The sequence below is a fragment of the Saccopteryx leptura genome, chromosome 1 (assembly GCF_036850995.1).
Source record: "Saccopteryx leptura isolate mSacLep1 chromosome 1, mSacLep1_pri_phased_curated, whole genome shotgun sequence".
NCBI lineage: Eukaryota > Metazoa > Chordata > Mammalia > Chiroptera > Emballonuridae > Saccopteryx > Saccopteryx leptura.
In genome coordinates this window covers 75,512,929-75,535,612 of record NC_089503.1, presented here as the reverse complement: position 1 = coordinate 75,535,612, position 22,684 = coordinate 75,512,929, and the positions used below count along the sequence as shown (strand labels likewise).

Below are 22,684 nucleotides of genomic sequence, written 5' to 3'. Positions count from 1 at the left end.
CCTGGTGTTTCGTTCTATTTATTATTATTATAAATGAGATTTTCTATAGTTCTCTTTTTGATAATTCATTGTTAGTATATGGAAACACAAGTTTTTTATATTGATTTTTTTACCCTGCAATGTTATATTTATTTATTCTAATAGGTTTGGTAGGGTTTTTAGGGTTTTTTAGTATGTTGAATAAAAGTGGCAAGACTGTCCCTCCTTGTCTTATTCTTGAAAAGAATATTGAAAGCTTTTCACCATTCAATATTATGGTAGTGAGCTTGTTATATATGGTCTTTATGAGATTATAATATGTTCCCTCTCTACCCACTTTTTTGAGTTTTTATCATAAATGAATGTTGAATATTATCAAATGCTTTTCCTGCATCTGTTGATATATGATTTTTATCCTTCATTTTGTTAACTGTGGTATGTGATTTGCATATGGTGAACTATTCTTGCATCCCTGGAATAAGTCCCACTTGAACATGGTGTATAATCCTTTGAATGTACTGTTGAATTTGATCTGCTAATATTGTGATTAGGATTTTTATACCTATGTTCATTAGGATATTGGCCTGTAATTTTGTTTTCTTCTAATGTCCTTATCTGATTTTGTTTTAGAATAATGGTGGACACATAAAGTGAGTTTGAAAGAGTTTCATCTTCATTTTGGAAGAGTTTGAAAAAATTAATATTAATTCTTTAAATGTTTACTAGAACTTACCAATGAAGCTGTCTGGTCCTGAACTAATCTGTCTATTCAGATTTTCTACTTTTTTACAATTCAGTGCTGGCAGAGGCTATGTTTCAAGGAATTTATCCAAACTGTCCAGTTTATTGGCATATGATTTTTCTTAGTAGTCTCTTATGATCCTTTGTGTTTCTGTGGTATCAGCTGTAAAGTCTCCTTTTTCATTTCTTATTTTATTTGAGCCCTCTTTTTCTCAGTGAGTCTAGCTAAAGGTTTATTTTTTATTTAAATGAGGGAGATCTTAGTGTTTTTTGGGTCTCCATTTCAGCTCTGATCTTGGTTATTTCCTTCTACTCTGAGATTTTTGTGTTACTCTTTTTCTATTGCCTTATGGTATAATGTTAGGTTACTTGAGATTATTCTTGAGATAGGCATTTATCGTGTGAACTTCCCTCTTAGAACTAATTTTGCTGCATCACATAAATTTTAGCATGTTATATTTCCATTTGCTCCATATATTTTGATTAGTCTTTTGATTTCTACATTGACCTATTAGTTATTCAGTAGTGTGGTTTTTTGTTTGTTTTTTGACAGAGACAGAGAGGGACAGATAGGAACAGTCAGGAAGGGAGAGAGATGAGAAGCAGCAATTCTTTGTTGTGGCACCTTAGTTGTTCATTGACTGCTTTTTCATATGTGCCTTGTGTGTGGGGGGGCTACAGCAGACCGAGTGACTCCTTGCTCAAGCCAGTGACCTTGGGCTTCAAGCCAGTAACCTCTGGGCTCATGTCTATCCCACACTCAAGCTGGCAACCTCACGGTTTCAAACCTGGGTCCTCTGCATCCTAGTTCAATGTTCTATCCACTGCGTAACTGCCTGGTCAGGCCAGTAGCTTGTTTTTTAAACTTCACATATTTATGAATTTTCCAGTTTTATAAATGAGTTTTGTTTTTATACCACTGTAGTTGGGAAATTTGCTTGATGTGATTTCAATCTTCTTAAATGTGTTAAACTTGTTTTGTGGCTTACTATATGATCTGTCCTTGAGTATGCATTATGTACACTTGAACAAGTGTGTTTTCTGTTGCTTTTGGGTGGAATGTTTTATGTATATCTTTTAAGTCTCTCTGGCATAGTGTGTTGCTTAAGGCTGATGTATTCCTACTGATTTTGTCTGGATGATCTGTGGTTTATCTATTTATGTAAGTATCATCTTTCGTTCCCTACTATTATTACTTGATTCATATATGTAGGGGCTCCTATATTGAGGGCACATATATTTACAATTGTTACATTTCCTTGATGTTTTGACTCTTATTATATAATGCCCTTCTTTTTCTCATTTTTTGCTTGAATTCTGTCTTGTCTGATATAAGTACAGGTACTCCGTTTTCTTTTGATGTCTACTTGTATGGTATATCTTTTAACTTTCCCTTTCAGTCTGTGTGTGTTCTTACTTCATAACTAAGTGTCTTGTAGGCAGCATATACATGGGTCTTGTTTTATTATCCCTTCATCACAATGTTTTTTAATTGGAGAATTTAGTACATTTATATTTAAAGTAAATATTGCTTTATACTCACTGAAATTTTGCTGTTTTTGATTCAGTTCCTCTGTTCTCCTTGTGTTCTCTTTTGTCGTTTGATGACTAGTTAATGGTATGCTTAGAGTTCTTTCTCATTATCATTTGTATCTACTACAGGTTTTTGTTTTGTGGTTGCAATGAGGCTAATATGTTACAACTTACATTTATAAGAGTATGTTTAAGCTGAAAATAACAAATTTGAATACATGTACTCTCCTACACACCACAGGTTTATGTTTTTGATGTCATACTGTTACCACTTTTTATGTTGTATAAAACCAGGGGTCATCAGGCACATGTAAGAGGTTCTATTAAAGAGACCAGACACTCTGGACCACAGCAAGGAAAAGCACAGAGATGGCACCAGCCACCCGATATATCTGGTAAGGGTTACTGATAGCCCTCAGATAGGTGTTTAATTGGAAATCTACCCCTCAGGCTATAACTGATAAGCTTAGACTTTTTTCACTGAAAGACTGAGCTTCTGGGTCTGTTGCCTCTTGTGCAGTAAGGATGGAAGTCCTTTAAGAATTCTTTCTCTGTTGGTTACAGTCCTGTGGGGCCTGCCAGCATATGCCTCTCTAGCCACCAGAGCCAGGCAAGGTTTTCCTCTGGCAGTAGCTACAAAAAACAGGGTGCCAGACAAGGTTATTCCTTTCTGGGAGAAATCATCAAGCTGAAGTGAGGCAAAAGGAGAGCACGAATATTGCTTCCACTGGCCTCCATTACCTGGGATCAACTCTGTAGGCTTCTATAGGTGTGTCAGACCAGAAACTTGTATCTCAGGTCCTGGTCAAGCAAATAGGCTTTTGTAGAGAGACCGCAGTGTAGTACCCTGGTGGTGGTGGAAGTCCAAGAACTATCTGATTGAACTGTGGTATTGAATACCAAGCCCCTAGGCAGCAGCTATAAAAACCAAGGTACCAAATGCAGATACTATAAAACTTCCCTTGCAGGAGATACTAGTACTCTGGAGCTGGGCAGAGGGAGAGCATAAAAATGGTGCCAGCTGATGAAAGGGGAAAAAATATGGCAGCCACAAGCTTTAGCAAAGGGAGAGGCAGAATGGCACCTGTCAGCCTCCATTATAGAGAGGATCCCAGCAGGTGTCTCCTTCTTTGGCCAGTGTTTAAAGTTAGCAAATTATTCTTTCACATAAAATTGGGGTACTTTTCAAAGGGCTGCTTCTTCCCTAGCCCCAGTGGTGAGTCCGCACAGTCACTTAAGAGCCATTTCTCCATTTGTTATAGTCCTTTGGGTCTCACACTGTGGGCCCCATTGATTGTTAAAATCAGATGTTTTGAGGGCTCATCTCTCAAGTTTAACAGTTGGGTTGCCTGATTTGGGGCATGAAATATTCTCATGAAAAAACTCCTGGTTTGTGAGTTCCCTCCTGGTTATGGGTCATTACACTGGGGCCAGGGTTTACGACGAGAGTAACTTTCTGCCTCTCCTATCTGCATCATTGTGGCCTTTCACTGGCCTGAGGTGGAGTTGGTTGGGTAGTTTTCAGGTCTTTTTCATAGTGCATTGTTCCATATGCAGCTACACAGAGTCAGTGTGTCCATGGAAGTTAAGTTCAAAGCTTCCTTTGTCACAGTCTTGTACTGCCTCTCCCCTAGCTTCAGAAGATAGTCTTAATATTCAGTTAGTAGTTCCAAATATATTTTAAAAACAGAATGCAGTCTATTTAGGGGGTAGTTTAGTACCTATTTAAACTTAAAATGTGTTTACCCTTTGACTCTGAAATCCTAGGTACCAATTATAGAGCTATTAAAACATCCAAATAACATAGAGGGACATCCAGTGGCAGTACTTTTCATAATAGCAAATAATTGAGGAAAAACAACTCAGGAAGGAGTAAAAAATAACTTACACATGTGAGCTATACAGCTGCCACTGTGCAGTAGATGAGAAAGAACTAAAATACATAACAACTGACCCTTGACAAGGTGGGGGTTCAGGACACCACTCTCCACACTGTTGAAAATCCATGTATAACTTTGAGTCCTCAAAAACTTAACTATCCTTAGTATACAGGCAGGTTTGGTTCCAGAAACTCCTGCTCTGGTGGATACCAAAAATCCATATGCTCAAGTTCCCTATATAAAAAGGTATGGATCAATGCATACTGTCAGTCCCTCATATCAGCGAACTCTCAGCCAGGGTCAAAAATAGTAAAGACATTTATTTAAAAAAATCTGTGTATAAGTGAACCCATGTTAAATCTTTGTTGTCCAAGTTTCAACTGTATAATAGAGAAACATCACTATTTTCATTTTTTAAAATCAAGTTGTACAATATACATGTAGTATATATATACATGTGAACATAAATGCATTAAAAATTTCACACTAAATTATTAACCCTGATTTTTTCTGAAGAAAATAACAAATGTCTGGGTATGGATTATAGGGAATCCTGAGGGGACACTGTGCCTTTTTATTCTATTTGCTTCTATAGAGCCTGAATTTGTTTTGACAAGAGATATTTGCTTAGAAATATATAAAAAATATCTACAGATAGGCTAATAGGGAAGTAAGGATTAAAATGACATATGTAAATACTTGGCTGTTTCATTTGTATCAACAGATACTTATGTCCATCCCTATTATTTATGATTTTATAAAAATAGCAGCCATTTACTGAGTGTTTCTCTTTCTGAGCTAAATTTCCTGCCTATCTTAAATCTACAAGCCTGTGAGGTGAAAGCAGCTATAATCTCCATTTACAGCTGGGGAAACTAAGGTTTAAAGGAATAATTTACCAAGTTATACTTAGTATGTGGTAGAGCTATGCTGGAAAATCCTGTGTCTATAATTATTTAAATGGTAATATTAATCCCTAATATTTATAAGAAAAGCAACATATAGAACTATTTTTCATGTATCTTATTTGATGATAAACACCTATAAACAGCCTTATAAAAATAGCAGTTTTGACCAGCTTACTTCATGTGAAAATACCCTAGAAGTGACTTGTTCTAAATTACACATGTGTAAGTAAACTAGAACACATTCTGATTCTAAATGGTAGGACCTTGCTAATTGCCACCAAGGAAACACAGTTTGAGACACCTGGAAAAATGAGACTATCCGAAAGAATATGGCCAAGATACTGAAAGAAAACATGACATAGAGGTCCAGGTAGAAAAAGAGGCAGTTCCTTTAGGCGAAACAGGAGAGCCATCTTTAAAAGCTGAAATGTTGAGTGAAAATTGATGTATATTTATGCTAATTACTTTTGGAGAGTAGAACAGTATCAAAGGGGTTAAAGTTACAGGGAAATAGATCTTTATGAAGAAATCTATCACATAACCTTTCCTAAAAGGAACAGACTTCCTCAAGAGGTAGTAAGTAAGCATCCTGTCATCAGAAAATTCAAACAGAGGTTGGATAACTACATTCAGGCATACCTTGGAGATATTATAGGTTCAATTCCAGATCACCACAGTAAAGCAAGCTTTGCCGTAAAGTGAGCTTTGCAATCTTTTATCTAGTGGAAAGTTTTGTCTTTGTTTAAAAAAAAAAAGGCAACATGTGAAGCTCAGTAAAATGAGGTTTGCCTATATCTGAGAGCTTATAGAAAAGATCTATGTAGAAAGTTGAGCCATATGAGCTATAAGATCCCTTTTAAGATTTTTGTTGCAGAGTTCTTTAATATCATTTATAATTGACATCTGCAGCAAAGCAATAAACAATATGAAAATTTTTCTGACAATACAAATTATACTGTTATGCACAATCTTAGTCATGTTTCTCTCAGTATACATATGCACCTTGAACTCATCTGATGCCAAGAGTGTAAAGCAGGCCTTGGCTGGTTGGCTCAGCAGTAGAGCGTTGGCCCAGACTGTGGAAGTCCTGGGTTCAATTCCTGGTCAGGGCACACAGGAGAAGCACCCATCTGCTTCTCCACCCTTCCTTCCCCTTCTCCTTCCTCTCTATCTCTCTCTTCCCCTCCTGCAGCCAAGGCTCCATTGGAGCAAAGTTGGCCCGGGGAACTGAGGAGGCCATGGGCTCCATGACCTCTGCCTCAGGTGCTGAAATAGCTCTAACCACAAAGAAACAACGCCCCCTGGTGGGCTTGCCAGGTAGATCCCGGTAGGGCCCATGCAGGAGTCTGACTGCCTCTCTGCTTCTAACTTTGGAAAAATACACACACACAGAGTGTAAAAACAGACTTTGGGTATGCTGATTTTGGTCATGGTGAGGTTTGTGGTGTCCTCTAGTGGGACACCGGTTGTTTCCTTACCTATAGAACTTCCTCCCTGGTAAACCAAGTGGATCGATGAATGCTCTTTCCAGAAGCATCAGTTGGTCATTCATGATTCTCACTGCAATGGGACTTTGAGAACAAGAAACAGATAATCATAACTCTTAACTATGGAGCCATATTTTAAAATAATATTATATAGTGGTACCTTGAAATACGAATTTAATTCATTCTGTAACCGAACTCGTAAGTCAGTCAACTCGTATATCAAACTGCTGATACTGGACCCGTGCTCCAATGCACCAACTAGCGGCAGCTTCCCGAATCATGACTTGTATCTCGGAATTTTGCTCAGATCTTGAACAAAAATACGGACCGAGTCACAGACCCTATCTTAAATTTGTGTGTTTGTATCTCAAGGGACCACTGTATAAAGGAAAGGCTGATGATCCCAGTTTCCAGACCAGAACTTGAGTAGCACTGATTTAGAGTTGAATGCTTATGAGTATAGCCAGAATGCTTTTGTATAGTAGGGAAGCTTTCCATTTAGAACTTACTTATTAAGATCAACTTCTGTAAGTCTTCTGTGGAAATCTGAAGCAGCCTCTGAGAAGTTTTTCACAGCAGAAAATAAGGAATCTTTCAAAAATAGAAAAGCAGAGGGAAATGAGTAAGCACAGTGCTCCATATTTCAGAGGCTCACTTTCCTGCCCTCCCGTTCCTGGTTAATACAACTGAATAATACTGAAACCAGTTTTCTATTGAACCTTCTTGTAGAACCATGGAAATTGTTTAAAAATGTTGAATAAAAATAATGTATCAAATAGAAAATGGCTAAATTGGGTCTTAAGAAAATAGGGTTTAGGACATACATGCTTCACACTGCTGGTAAGTACAGTAATCTTCATTTAATGTTGTTGATGGGTTTTCTAACTTTAAGCGAAGCAATATATAACAAAACCAGTTTTACCATAGGCTAATTGATAAAAACAAGACTTAAGTTCCATAGGCATCTTACCTATGTTATAATGAAATGACATTGAGTGAAACAACATTATTAGAGGACCTACTGTATTACACTCAGTGTAAGTACATACAGTATAACAAAACAAGGTCCTTTTATCCCTAGATATTCCATAAACTTTCATTTTTGTTGCTGTTGTTTTAAACCACATACAAACAAATAATCTAATAGATATTATGGGCACTGAGGACAAAGTGTATCGAAGAAAGGAATTTAAATTTCAAGTGAAGCATACAAATTAAGGTAAGAACTGAAATGTGTCCCTGAGACTTAGTACACAGGTGAATGAAAGTTGGGCAATAATAGTGATTTCAGTAGAATAGTGGGAACACCAGCCAGTGCACTTGTGTGCTGAGTGGGAGGGGAAGACCTGGAGACAGGGAGTGTAGACCATCCATCCATCCTCATTCTTTCCTTCCTTCATTAAAACATTCAAGGAACTATTTTTTCCTGGCACTAAATGAAAAGTTTTGATTGTGAAGTCAGGCACACCGAGAGAGGAAATTTTAAGACAGAATTCTAAGACATAAAAATGTTTAATGTTGATAGAGTCACCACTAAAGATAGAGAGTTAGGGAATATAGAGAGAAAAGCATTATTGTATAAGACTGGGTCCTTAAGAGGGTAAATAGGTGAATCAACCTTACACTACAACTGTGGTTTCTCTCTTAACTGGACCCCGACTTATACAGAGTGATAAAAGGTAATTCACCAAAAAGAAATCTGGGCATTTCAGAAGAGACTGAATTCTGGATAGCCATGCAGCTGTGAATATCCATCTTTCTACTGGCCCTGCTCTGTCTCCATTTTTTCCCCCATTTCCCCCATCATTGCAGAGATTCTCTCCCATACTAATCTAAACACAATTTTCTTTGCTCCATTTATTTCTAGGTCTTGGTATCTGCTGCTCATCATAACTTTCTGAAGATTACTAATTCTTATGTAATAATATTTAAAAAGTCATTGCTACCTCTTTGTGCTCCTTTATAGTACTGTGTATCTTTTTTTTTTTTTTTTTTAAATAAATTTTTATTAATGGTAATGGGATGACATTAATAAATCAGGGTACATATATTCAAAGAAAACATGTCTAGGTTATTTGGTCATTAAATTATGTTGCATACCCCTCGCCCAAAGTCAGACTGTCCTCCGCCTCCCTCTATCTAGTTCTCTGTGCCCCTCCCCCTCCCCCTAACTCTCTCCCTCTCTGCCTCCCATGTCCTCCCTCCCCCCACCCCTGGTAACCACCACACTCTTGTCCATGTCTCTTAGTCTCATTTTTATGTTCCACCAATGTATGGAATCATGTAGTTCTTGTTTTTTCTGATTTACTTATTTCACTCCGTATAATGTTATCAAGATCCCACCATTTTGCTGTAAGTGATCTGATGTCATCATTTCTTATGGCTGAGTAGTATTCCATAGTGTATATGTGCCACATCTTCTTTATCCAGTCTTCTATTGAAGGGCTTTTTGGTTGTTTCCATGTCTTGGCCACTGTGAACAGTGCTGCAATGAACATGGGGCTACATGTGTCTTTATGTATCAATGTTTCTGAGGTTTTGGGGTATATACCCAGTAGAGGGATTGCTGGGTCATAAGGTAGTTCTATTTGCAGTTTTTTGAGGAACCACCATACTTTCCTCCATAATGGTTGTACTACTTTACAGTCCCACCAACAGTGAATGAGGGTTCCTTTTTCTCCACAGCCTCTCCAACATTTGCTATTACCCGTCTTGTTGATCATAGCTAATCTAACAGGGGTGAGGTGGTATCTCATTGTAGTTTTGATTTGCATTTCCCTAATAACTAATGAAGCTGAGCATTTTTTCATATATCTGTTGGCCATTTGTATCTCTTCCTGGGAGAAGTGTCTATTCATGTCTTCTTCCCATTTTTTTATTGGATTGTTTGTTTGTTTGTTGTTGAGTTTTATGAGTTCTTTGTAAATTTTGGAAATTAGGCCCTTATCTGAGCTGTTGTTTGAAAATATCATTTCCCATTTAGTTGGCTGTCTGTTTATTTTTATATCAGTTTCTCTTGCTGAGCAAAAACTTTTTATTCTGATGTAGTCCCATTCATTTATCTTTGCCTTCACTTCTCTTGCCATTGGAGTCAAGTTCATAAAATGTTCTTTAAAACCCAGGTACATGAGTTTAGTACCTATGTCTTCTTCTATGTACTTTATTGTTTCAGGTCTTATATTTAGGTCTTTGATCCATTTTGAATTAATTTTAGTACACGGGGACAGGCTGTAGTCGAGTTTCATTCTTTTGCATGTGGCTTTCCAGTTTTCCCAACACCATTTGTTGAAGAGGCTTTCTTTTCTCCATTGTGTGTTGTTGGCCCCTTTATCAAAGATTATTTGACCATATATATGTGGTTTTATTTCTGGGCTTTCTATTCTGTTCCATTGGTCTGAGTGTCTATTTTTCTGCCAATACCATGCTGTTTTGATTATTGTGGCCCTATAATATAGTTTAAAGTCAGGTATTGTAATGCCCCCAGCTTCATTCTTTTTCCTTAGGATTGTTTTGGCTATTCGGGGTTTTTTATAGTTCCATATAAATCTGATGATTTTTTGTTCCATTTCTTTAAAAAATCTCATAGGAATTTTGATGGGAATTGCATTAAATTTGTATATTGCTTTGGGTAATATGGCCATTTTGATTATATTTATTCTTCCTATCCAAGAACAAGGAATATTTTTCCATCTCATTGTATCTTTTTCGATTTCCCTTAACAATGCTTTGTAATTTTCATTATATAGGTCCTTTACATTCTTTGTTATGTTTATTCCTAGGTATTTTATTTTTTTTGTTGCAATCGTGAAGGGGATTATTTTTTTGAGTTCGTTTTCTAATATTTCATTGTTGGCATAGAGAAAGGCTATGGACTTCTGTATGTTAATTTTGTATCCTGCGACCTTACTGTATTGGTTTATTGTTTCTAATAATCTTTTTGTGGAGTCCTTCGGGTTTTCGATGTATAGGATCATATCATCAGCAAAAAGTGATACCTTTACTTCTTCTTTTCCAATATGGATGCCTTTTATTTCTTTGTCTTGTCTGATTGCTCTGGCCAGAACTCTAGCACCACGTTAAATAAGAGTGGAGAGAGTGGACAACCCTGTCTTGTTCCTGATTTAAGGGGGAAAGCCTTCAGTTTAGTGCCATTTAATATGATGTTAGCTGATGGTTTATCATATATGGCCTTTATCATGTTGAGATATTTTCCTTCTATACCCATTTTGTTGAGAGTCTTAAACATAAAATTGTGTTGTATTTTATCAAAAGCCTTTTCTGCATCTATTGATAAGATCATGTGGTTTTTGTTCTTTGTTTTGTTGATATGGTGTATTACATTAACCGTTTTACGTATGTTGAACCATCCTTGAGATTCTGGGATGAATCCCACTTGATCATGATGTATTATTTTTTTAATATGTTGTTGTATTCGGTTTGCCAGTATTTTGTTTAGAATTTTAGCATCTGTATTCATTAGAGATATTGGTCTGTAGTTTTCTTTCTTTGTGCCATCCTTGCCAGGTTTTGGTATGAGGGTTATGTTGGCCTCATAAAATGTGTTTGGAAGTATTGCTTCTTCTTCAATCTTTTGGAAGACTTTGAGTAGAATAGGAACCAAGTCTTCTTTGAATGTTTGATAGAATTCACTAGTATAACCGTCTGGGCCTGGACTTTTATTTTTGGGGAGGTTTTTAATAGTTTTTTCTATTTCCTCCCTGCTGATTGGTCTGTTTAGGCTTTCTGCTTCTTCATGACTCAGTCTAGGAAGGTTGTATTGTTCTAGGAATTTATCCATTTCTTCTAGATTGTTGTATTTGGTGGCATATAATTTTTCATAGTATTCTACAATAATTCTTTGTATATCTATGATGTCTGTGGTGATCTCTCCTCTTTCATTTTGGATTTTATTTATTTGAGTCCTGTGCCTTTTTTCCTTGGTGAGTCTTGCCAAGGGTTTGTCAATTTTGTTGACCTTTTCAAAGAACCAGCTCCTTGTTTTATTGATTTTTTCTATAGTTTTTCTGTTCTCTATTTCATTTATTTCTGCTCTGATTTTTATTATCTCCTTTCTTCGGCTGGTTTTGGGTTGTCTTTGTTCTTCTTTTTCTAGTTCCTTAAGGTGTGAAGTTAAGTGGTTTACTTCGGCTCTCTCTTGTTTGTTCATATAGGCCTGAAGTGATATGAACTTTCCTCTTATTACTGCTTTTGCTGCATCCCAGAGATTCTGATATGTCGTATTTTCATTTTCATTTGTCTGTATGTATCTTTTGATTTCTGCGCTTATTTCTTCTTTGACCCATTCATTTTTTAGAAGTATGTTGTTTAGTTTCCACATTTTTGTGGGTTTTTCCCCCTCTTTTTTGCAGTTGAATTCTAGTTTCAAGGCTTTATGATCAGAAAATATGCTTGGTACAATTTCAATTTTTCTAAATTTGCTGATATTGTCTTTGTGGCCCAACATATGGTCAATTCTTGAGAATGTTCCGTGTACACTAGAGAAAAATGTATACTCTGTCGCTTTGGGATGAAGTGTCCTGTAGATGTCTATCATATCCAGGTGTTCTAGTATTTCGTTCAAGGCCACTATATCTTTATTGATTCTCTGTTTGGATGACCGATCTAAGGCCGTCAGCGCAGTATTGAGGTCTCTAAGTATGATTGTATTTTTGTTAGTTTTTGTTTTAAGGTCAATAAGTAGCTGTCTTATATATTTTGGTGCTCCTTGGTTTGGTGCATATATATTAAGGATTGTTATGTCTTCTTGATTCAGTGTCCCCTTAATCATTATGAAGTGACCATTTTTGTCTCTGAGTACTTTTTCTGTCTTGTAGTCAGCATTATCAGATATGAGTATTGCTACACCTGCTTTTTTTTGGGTGTTGTTTGCTTGGAGTATTGTTTTCCAGCCTTTCACTTTGAATTTGTTTTTATCCTTGTTGCTTAGATGTGTTTCTTGCAGGCAGCATATAGTTGGATTTTCTTTTTTAATCCATTCTGCTACTCTGTGTCTTTTTATTGGTAAGTTTAATCCATTTACATTTAGTGTAATTATTGACACTTGTGGGTTCCCTACTGCCATTTTATAAATTGCTTTCTGTTAGTTTTGTATCTAGTTTGATTCTTCTCTTTTGTTTTTCTATCATTTGTTTCTGTTTGTTTGTGTTCCATACTTCTTTCCTCTGTTGCTACCTTTTTTAAGTCATGTGTTTTTGTGGTGGTTTTTTCTAGGGTGGTTACCATTAAGTAATGAAAAGGGTACCTACCATATTCATTGTAGTACCCTATCTTATGAGTATTTCTGCACTTCATCGTCCTTTGCTACTGTTAATCTCCATTCTCTCCCCCCCTTTTTTTTTCCTTTGTTGTCACAGTTTAAGTTTGGTTTTATTGTGTTCTTGGTGGAGCTGTTACTTGTGGTGTTGTTTTCTTTTGTTCTTTGAATCTGGTTGGAAAACCCCCTTTAGTATTTCCTGGAGTGGGGGCTTTCTCGTGATAAATTCTCTCATCTTTTCTGTATTTGTGAATGTTTTTATATCTCCTTCATACTTGAAGGATAGCTTTGATGGGTATAGTATTCTTGGCTGAAAGTTCCTCTCTTTCAGGGCTTTAAATATTGGGGTCCACTCTCTTCTAGCTTGTAGAGTTTCTGCTGAGAAATCTGATGATAATCTAATAGGCCTTCCTTTATATGTTGTACTCTTCTTTTCCCTGGCTGCCTTGAGAATTTTTTCTTTGTCATTGGTTTGTGTCATCTTTATTATGATGTGCCTTGGAGTGGGTTTGTTGGGGTTAAGAAAACTCGGTGTTCTGTTTGCTTCTTGAATTTGAGGCTTTAGTTCTTTCCACAGGCTTGGGAAGTTCTCGTCTATTATTTGTTTGAGTATATTCTCCATTCCATTTTCTTTCTCTTCTCCCTCTGATATACCTATTATTCTTATGTTATTCTTTCTGATGGAGTCAGATAATTCCTGTAGGGCTTTCTCGTTTTTTATTATTTTTGAGTCTCTTTCTTCTTCTCTCTGTTGTGCCTCAAGTTGTTTGTCTTCTATTTCACTAATCCTATCTTCAATCTGGGTTGTTCTGCTAGCTAAGCTTGTTACCTCGTTTTTCAGTTCGTGAATTGAGTTTTTCATTTCTGTTTGATTTGTTTTTATAGTTTCAATTTCCTTGGTAATATATTCTTTGTGTTCATTGAGTTGTTTTCTGATCTCCCTATATTGCCTTTCCGTGTTTTCTTGTATATCTCTGAGTATTTTTAAGATTTCTATTTTAAATTCTCTGTCATTTAGCTCCAAGGCTTCCAATATGTTAAGTCTTTTCTCCATAGATTTTTCCACATCTATTTGTGTTACCTCTCTTTCTTTTGTATCCATAATATTCGATTTCCTCTTTCTTATTGGCATCTGAGGGTGGTCTTGTTGATAGCACTAATTAGAATTAATAAAGAGTAAAAAGTAAAAAACAAAAACAAAAAAAACAAAACAAAAAAACAACAACAACAAAAAAAAACAAAAAAACAAAACAAAAAAAAGAAAAACAAAGGGTAAAACACCCCACAAAAAAAAGCAGTAATAATTTATTATTTCCCCCTTTTTTTTTTCTTTGTTCTCCTTTCCTCCTCTCCCCTCCTCCGGGAAATATCGTGCCTATAATGGAGGGCCTGGTTTGCGGTGAAGAGTTCAAGGGGGCAAAAAAATAAAAAAATAAATAAAAAAAATAAAAAAATAAAAAAATAAAAAATAAAAAAAAAAAAGGAAGAAAATCTTAGACAAGCATAAGTTGATCTGCCTGCGGGTGATGGTCAACCAAGAGATATAATGAGAGGGACAAGAGGGAACCAGAAAAAAGGACAAAAAAAGGAATAATCAAGAAGAAAAAATAAAAATAATAAGTAAAGATACGTTGTATTAAGTGGAGCAAAGACCAAATACAATGGAGACCTTGGGTTGGGAGGACCCAAAATGCCACAAAAACAAACCAACCAGAAAAAAACAAAAACAAAACCGAAAAAGAAAAACAAAGCCAAAAAAAACCTTGAGTCCCAAATTAACTAATTTGTTCGTGATTGAGGATTAAATGGGAGGAAAGTAAAACGAGAAAAGAAAAAACGAATAGAAAGGAAAAAATAAGAAAAAGAGAAAAACGAAGGAAGAAATAAAAAAGGAAGAGAAAAAAACAAAATAAGGCAAAAAAAACAAAAGAGGAGAGAGTGAGAATTAAGTGTCCTGGAGTATAACCCCAAAGGAGGGTGAGGATGAAGAAGAGAAATAAAATGTAACACTTATGGGTAGTGTAGTTCAAGAAAAGGGAAGCATAAGATGGGCAGAGAATAGAAGGACTGAGGTGGAGGAAATAAAGGCAATAGGATAGAAGGAACAAACAACAACAACAACAACAAAAAAAAAAACCAACAAACAGTGGAACAAGCTGCAAAGTCTGTGGATTTTTCCTGATTTTGAGATGTCAACCTCTTCCTCCTTCTCCTCTCTCCCTCTTCCCAGTCGGCGACTCTGCACCCCAGGCCCTGCCCTTGCGCCACACCCAGGCAGGGACTTGCAGGTGATGGGGTTCTATGGCAATGTCACACAATTGGCTTTAGTCTTGTTGGTAGTCAAGGCCTGCCGGCGTCTGCAGGGTCTAACGACGAGAGAGTTCGCCTTCGTGGATTCTCTCTCCCAGTCCCCCCCTCCCGAACCAGCAGCCTGGCGATCCAGCCACAAGGCTGCCACTGCTTCTGCCTGGGGAGTAAGAGACTCAAAGAGCTGGGAAATCCCCACTCTATCCCCACTCAGTGCAAGGTTCTGGGAAGGGCTCTGACAGTCAGGGCCTCCAGTGTAATCAGGCGGGGGTGGGAGTCAATTGTTGTCAAGGTGATTGTTCAGCGCCTAGCATTCCGTTGGACCTCTCAACCCAGGCTTTCCACACTTTGTAGCCTGTTTTGGCCGGTAAGAAGAGGCACTAGTCTCTGCTTGCGACTAGTGTGGTATAGATCTTATTATCTGCCAAGTCCTTCTTGTTAGCGTTTATCCCTGAATATGGAGGCTCTATCAATCAGAAGTTGCCCCCGCCCCTTTAGCGAGAGGCACCAAAAAATATCACGCCTCTTGTCTTGGGTCGGTGAACTGAGAGAGATCTTATCAATTAGAACTGAGGGTGCGCAGATTTCACGGGTTAATTTTAGTAATTGGGTCGCAGCTGTGCTCCCGAAGGTATTTCAGGCTGCCTGCGCGCGCCCCTCCCCCAACGCTTGATTGTTAGCTTGAATGGCTGGGTGAGGTGCCCCGCCCGCGGAGAGAATCTCCCAAGTAGGGAATACCGCCCTGGGGCCTCTCCCGCTCCCCGTGCGCGGGCCGCTGGGAACGTTAGCGGTGCTCGGTCTGCAATGCTCGGTCTGCAACCAGACCGGGAGCGCGCCAGCGGCTGCTTGCCGCTCGCCCTGCAACCGACCCGGGCGCTGCTCGCGACGGCTGGCGGCGGCGGCTGGCGGTGGCGGCCGGCGGCGGCGGCGGCGGCGGCCGGCGGCGGCTTCCGAGTGCGGGATGACTTACCACAGGCGCACTTTCTCGCGGCTTGAATGAACGTCCCTGCGGTAGCTTCCTCCACACCCTCGTCTCTCAGATTCGAGTGATAACAGTCCTTTTGCTTTCAGTTTGCTCCGAAGATAAATTTTCCTGTTTCTAGTTGATAAATTTGTTGTGATTTTGGGGAGATCTGTCGGACGCGCTGCTCACGGCGCCATTTCCGTGACGTCACTCCCTACTGTGTATCTTTATAATAAATTGTTCCTTTTATTTTGTCTTCTCCTTCCCCACGAGACTTTAAGCTCTCTGAAGACAATGGCCATACATTCAGTACATACTTGATAATTACAGTATATTCTAAGAATATATACTTTCAGAATAAAATGGTTATGATAAAATAGTAATAATAAGTAACATTTTATTGTTTCTATGTGTCAACCAACGGAATCTTTACAGCCATCCTGGAAACATTCTTTTAACCATTTCACTCATAAGAAAACGAACACACAGAGGAGTTAAGTAACTTTCCAAAGGTGACACACTGAACAAACATCAGAGCCAGGATTTGAGCCAGATTCAACATTCAGTGCTACTACACTACACTATATTCATCTATGTTTTGTAGAACAGCAACCACAAGTGGCCAGAAGTACAGGGAAAAATGCTTAACACCATGTAAAGAAATCCTGCATGTAGACTAATATTAAAAGACATATGCAGATATAATCATTATAATGTATATAGTAGAATTGGTGGTTTTCTCCACTTTCCAATATTTGTCCAATAGTGGATTGCATTTTTATAGTATTCTTATAACAGTGAAAATATTTTAAAGGCAGAAATATAGGGAAAACCCAACATTTGGAGCCCTAACTTGGCAAAATGGTTTCATCCTACAGATAACCAAATTAAATCACAGTCTTTAATAGATGTTAAAGTTTTTTTTCCAGAAGCCAGAATTAAGTGAGGCAGTAATAAATTGTAGGATGAAATAGTATGCATTGATGGTAGGAGCTATCTTAAACCTCTAACTTAAAGATTATGAAATACCTGCTCAGTCATTTCTTACCAAATGATACTCCATGACCTTTCAATTGGTCATGCTTCTTGGATATATTGTAGATACTTGTTGCATAGTTCTTCAAAGCTTTTGCATAGTCTTGAATATTGAAAGGAATGATTTGAGAGTCTGCAAGCTCATAAACCAGTGCCCCTCGTAATTGAGCCACAGAAAGCTGTTTTTTAAATGTGGGGTCATAAAAATTTTCAACCAATTCAAACGTCTCAAAAACTGTATGGTATACCGGGTAGCTGCTGTACTTATCCGTTTTCTAAAGAAAAGGTGGGGGTTGGGGGAGGAGACCAAGTACAGACAAACATTACATACTCAAATCATAACATTTTACATATAAAATGATGGCAGAAAAAAATACAACTATATGGTACCCTGAGTTTTATCACAATGAAGCAAAAATAAAGTAAAATCTAACTAAAATACTACCAGGTGTTCAGTAATTTCAAATTCTACCATTCATTTTATAATAAATAATCTTCATTCAAATACTGCTACTTGAAAATACTCATATTTCTAATAATTAAGATTAAGAAGTTCATACTCCCAATTGCAGAGTGGCACAATTTAAAATTCAATTGATTAGGAATGAAAGGTTCTGGGCAGCTAAACGTCTATATAGCTGAAGGATTATGTATTTAAGCACTTGTCCTGTCTCCTCAGACAGTCCATAACCAAATGCTACAGTATTTAACCTGTATTACAAAATTAAATACTACCATTATAGAAATTTATCCCATAGTGGCATGGCATTCTATTTTTTCACTTCTTGGGTCTCTCTGTGCTTTAGTTTTTACCTATCTTTACATTGCTATAGAGGCTATCATTCTCGCTGCTTTTATTACCACTAAAAGGAATCCCCGTTTCAGTCTCTTCCCTTTTGTCTAGTACTGTTTTTCATCTGCATTGTCTTAGAATTAGATAACTTTGTTCAGAATGATGATGGAGTATAAAAATGAACAGGCATTGGAAGAGGTGAAGCACATATATGTATTAAGTATAATGAGTATTAGTATACAAATATATGTGTTTGTTTCGGGTTATTCTGGAGCTGTTATTGCTTACTTTGTTCTTAGTTGTGTTCTGGCTAGTCAAATTTGCAAGGGCTGTATATCCTATACAAGAAAGATGTTGGTATACTGCAATTATGATTTGAAAATTATTAAAATCTATGACAAATCTGAGTTCAGTTTGGTTTGTGACATCATTAATAACATAGGCAAGTAAACATAGCATATGTTGGCATATCTACATGCTTGCACATCATCAATGTGAGTGGAATTGTGCAAACCAGTCAGTGTCAAACAGAAAACAGGATCAAGTTAAAAATGAAGGGAAACTTGTTTTATTCCCTATTCTGGAGCTCTGACACATGACATGCAGTAGTGGGAATGTGAAGAGGGTCTAGTAACAAGAATCTTGGCTTAGCACTCCCCATGACCAACGTCTGTCCTCCACCTGCACACTTCCTCCAGGAAAACTACATCAAGGCCCACAAGACTAGGAGAATGACATTGTCCAACAAAACCTATGTCAGGAAAATGATATGAAATACTTGATACTGATAAGCATCTACATCCCTGACATGACTGTCAACTACCACTTCATTGAATAGCCCTGACCATTAAATTCACAAAATAACCCAAATTACTATCTAGTCCATCCACAAAGGGACATGCAATCTGACTCTATCCCTGAAATTCTTCACAGGAGACATATCTACCTGGTGGCTTTACCAAACAACTAAATGACAGACTTCTTAACAAAAAGAATGTGGATGAGGTACAATGTGTCCAAAATAATAAAATGGCTTACCCTATTCTTAGTATAACGGGCTCTGCCGGAAGCAATTCCAAGTCTTTGAAAATAAGCTTCAAAATCACTTCCAGACCCCAGCTTGTTGATTCTAAATATAGAATGTATGTATAAGTACATACATATATACACACAGAGAGAGGGAGAGAAATACATAAACATCATATGAAGGTAAGTAGATGGGACAATGAATCCTGTCCCAAGAACAGCAAGGAATTACATGGCACTTTTATAGGAATAAGTCTACTCTCCCCAAGACACTTCCATGTCTCCTGCTGGCTATTGTTCTGATAAACCTATAAATCTGCATTGACTACAACCAGAGTTCGGCAGTGCCACCAAATATGGCAGCCTACTGACTATGCTGTCTTTTATATTTTCTGTATTTATGGTATTTGTTTAGAAGGGAAAATAAGATACAGTTCGTACCTTCAGAATATTTTAGTCTAATAGGAAAATCACCATGAGAAAGTCTGTATTTAAGATTGTAAAGATTGTAAATATACTTTATTTTTAAAAATCTATTTCTTTGCCTATAATTAAGAAACCACCACATACATATACAAATATATATATAAATATAAATAACATGGAAATTTTCTCATAAGGGTAAGTCAGTAAAGCAAAATATAAAATTACATACATATGAAAGACATAACTATATACTTCTACTAAACTATTAGATGTGTTTTTGAGATTGAGACCTTGGATATTTTTTAAAATCTATGCTTTTGAATAAACATGTAGAAACATAATGGAAACATTTAAACTTTTACAGACTATTTGGAATATGGAACAAAGCTATAAACTGCTATCATCTGCTTTTAGAAACAGCATGCAATGGAAAAAATATATAAAATGAATTCAGAAAAGCTATTACATGAATCAGGTGAACTAAAAATAAATACTTAAAATAATTAATTAACAAGTAAAGACACAATTTGGTGTTTACTGCTAATGCCCATTAATAAATTTAGAAGCAAATAATCCATCATGTATTTTTTACTCCACCCTTGTCATTTGAAGATATTTATTAATGCATTTATACAAAACTGAATGAAATTTTATGTAAGAATGCAAAATATGGCAAAATAATTTTGACTGAACTTTTGTAAAGTCAGCTGTCTGCTCTATTGTGGGTCCTGGCTGATCGCAGCAGCAGCTGCGTGGTGGGATGCTCTGGGGTCATCTCCACTCAGTCTCTGGATGAGGCACCTGAGAACCGCATGTCTGGAGAAACAAGGGACATGCAGGAATGCATAACTTACCCTGTGATAGAAAATACATGAACAAGTAATTTACCTAGGAAGGTTTTCATTTTCAGATGAAGGGTCCTTTTCCAACCAGCTTTCATAAAGAGATTTACTCTCAAAACCATTATCGGGGCTGGAGATCTGGAAAGATAAGTCAAATATTGGCAATGAGAGGCAGAAACAAGTATATTTTTGCCAACATAAAACCACATTATATAACATCAACTTCTGCTTCTAACTGTACGTATGTTGGTGTGGCAAAACAGGCTTTTGCAAATAGGAAGAAAATATGCAGCCCAAAATTCTTGTTTGTTTATAATGCCTACCTATTGGTAATTTTGCCAGATACCTAGGATAAAATTTCGGGCTTATTTTAGTAAATTTTTACATAGAATTTTATATTTTTAATAAATATCACTTTAATGTTTGGCAGCTTAGATTTATTTAGTGGAAACTATTTGGAGGGGAAATAGATACAATGTTCACTTCAGAGTAAATTGTTTTTGTCCAGGAAGACCTGCAAAGAGTCCTCAGGGCAGCAGATCTAGGTTATGAAGCTGAGCTTGAAATTGAAATTGTCAATATAAATCCTTGTTTAGTAGGGTGGACAGGTGGGTGAGGAGAAATGTTATTTTTAAAATTCTGATAATATTAAAGTTGGAACATGGTAGGTTTAAAAAATTCTACTTAGGTTTGGCCAGGTAGCTCATTTGGTTCGAGTATCGTCCCCATAGGCCATGGTGGCAGGTTCAATCTGTGGTCAGGGTCAATGAATACATAAATAAGTAGAACAACAAATCATTCTCTCTCAAATCAATTTAAAGAGAACACTGAATAACTTTACATAACCTCAGATATCTATTTGGGAATAGACTCTGTGTATACATAAACATTTTTATTACTCCCATTACAAGTATACTTACAAACATACTTTGCTTTTCTTTCTCCGCTCTAAGGAAAGCAGGGAGGGCCATGTGGTGAAAACAGTGTGGACTGTGGAGTCCACCCATGTCTATTTTAGATCCACATCAGCACACATATTGGCTGAAGTTTGTTCATTTACAGCTCTGCTTTAAAAAGAGACCTAACACAGATCCTATTTATGCAACTCAGAAAGCATTTTGTAACCTTTGGTGCATTGCTTTAAACCCTAGTTTTCTCACCTGTGGAAATGGGAGCATGGTACCTATCTCAACCTACACATCAGCTCTGACATCTTCTCTGACCTTATTCCCTCGTCATCACACAGGCGGCCTTGGCGCTCCCGAGGCATCCCATTCCCTGCTAGCACATTGCAGCTGCACAGAGGTTCTCTGCTCATGTCCAGCTGACTGGATTCGACTCTCTACTCAGCTCCTGTCAACCTGCAACAGCTGAGATCCTGCTCCAATTCCTACAGTATGCTTGGATCCAATTCCTTGAAAAATTCTCTTCATTTTCTGGAATCACACCATGTTGGTCTAGCACTAACCAGAACTCTGTGGCCTGGACACCCCAAAGCAGACTTTTCTTAGCTATATGTGCTGTCATAATTGCTGTCCCTCCTCCACTGTATCAACAACTTGTTCCATTTCTTGCTTCCGGCAGACAGCTGCCCTTTTTTGCAAGCTCAGCCCTCCCCACCACCTCACCCTACTCTCCCATCACCAGCATAATCTGACTGTGCCAACACACATTAGGTTTGATAAAATTGTGATTGTCAGTTTGCAGGAGACTAGTAAGTCCTTTTTCTACTGAATTTTGGTATGGCCATAAGTAAGCATCTGGCTTTGCACAGAAGGGCGTAGACCTACACTTTTCCGCTATTGGCCCTAAATGTTTTATCCTCCCTGACCTCACAAGCAGGAGCAGGCTCTGTAGGACACAAAGCATAAATGCATGTCCTGAGAAGGGTCTCCCAGGATGGATTTTCTCTGCAGCTTGCTATTTAGAGAGGATGTTTTCATGGGATATTCCAGTGAAAGGATTAAAGACATAACCTAACCAATACAGTGAGAGAGCTGTGATGGGAATAATGGAGACTTTCACTGGGGAGAACTAGTTTTTAAAGACACAGTAAAAGGGAAAGGGCACATACAGAAAAGTAATATCTACTTGAAAGAAACATTTCTATAATTAAAACAGGGAAGTATTTAGAATAGATTATAAGGGGATATACAATTTTTAGAGAGTACATTAGTTTTCAAAGTACTCTTTGTATCAATAACTAATACTTACAATATTTCTGTGCCATAAGTAAGCATGTGGAATTATTTCATTTTGCCTTTAGACCTGCTACTGCTTAATGTATTCACTACCCTGATACAAAGCAATCTTTCTAATGAACAAATATCAATATAATAATGTACAACCTTGTAAAAGATTTATCAATTTCTCCAACAGATTTCTGAACTCCTCAGCCTGTTTGTCACGCCCCATTTTGTAACCATCTTTCCAAGACACTCTGTGCTTCGGTCATACTCAGCTCCCTCTGGGTTGGGAAGTACGTTCTT

General features: G+C 37.3%; 1 protein-coding gene across 2 annotated transcripts in view; it reads right to left on the bottom strand.

The window, feature by feature from the left end:
- The window catches only part of NAALAD2 (N-acetylated alpha-linked acidic dipeptidase 2), an 88,983-nt gene that overhangs the window by 15,355 nt on the left and 50,944 nt on the right, over positions 1-22,684 (bottom strand). For both annotated transcript variants that reach the window (XM_066360716.1, XM_066360717.1), the window contains 5 exons: positions 20,242-20,333; positions 18,940-19,030; positions 17,122-17,383; positions 7,038-7,119; positions 6,520-6,612 (listed from right to left, as the gene is read on the bottom strand). In XM_066360716.1, the coding sequence (XP_066216813.1) occupies positions 6,520-6,612; positions 7,038-7,119; positions 17,122-17,383; positions 18,940-19,030; positions 20,242-20,333 (620 nt within the window). The remainder of the gene's footprint in view (positions 1-6,519; positions 6,613-7,037; positions 7,120-17,121; positions 17,384-18,939; positions 19,031-20,241; positions 20,334-22,684) is intronic.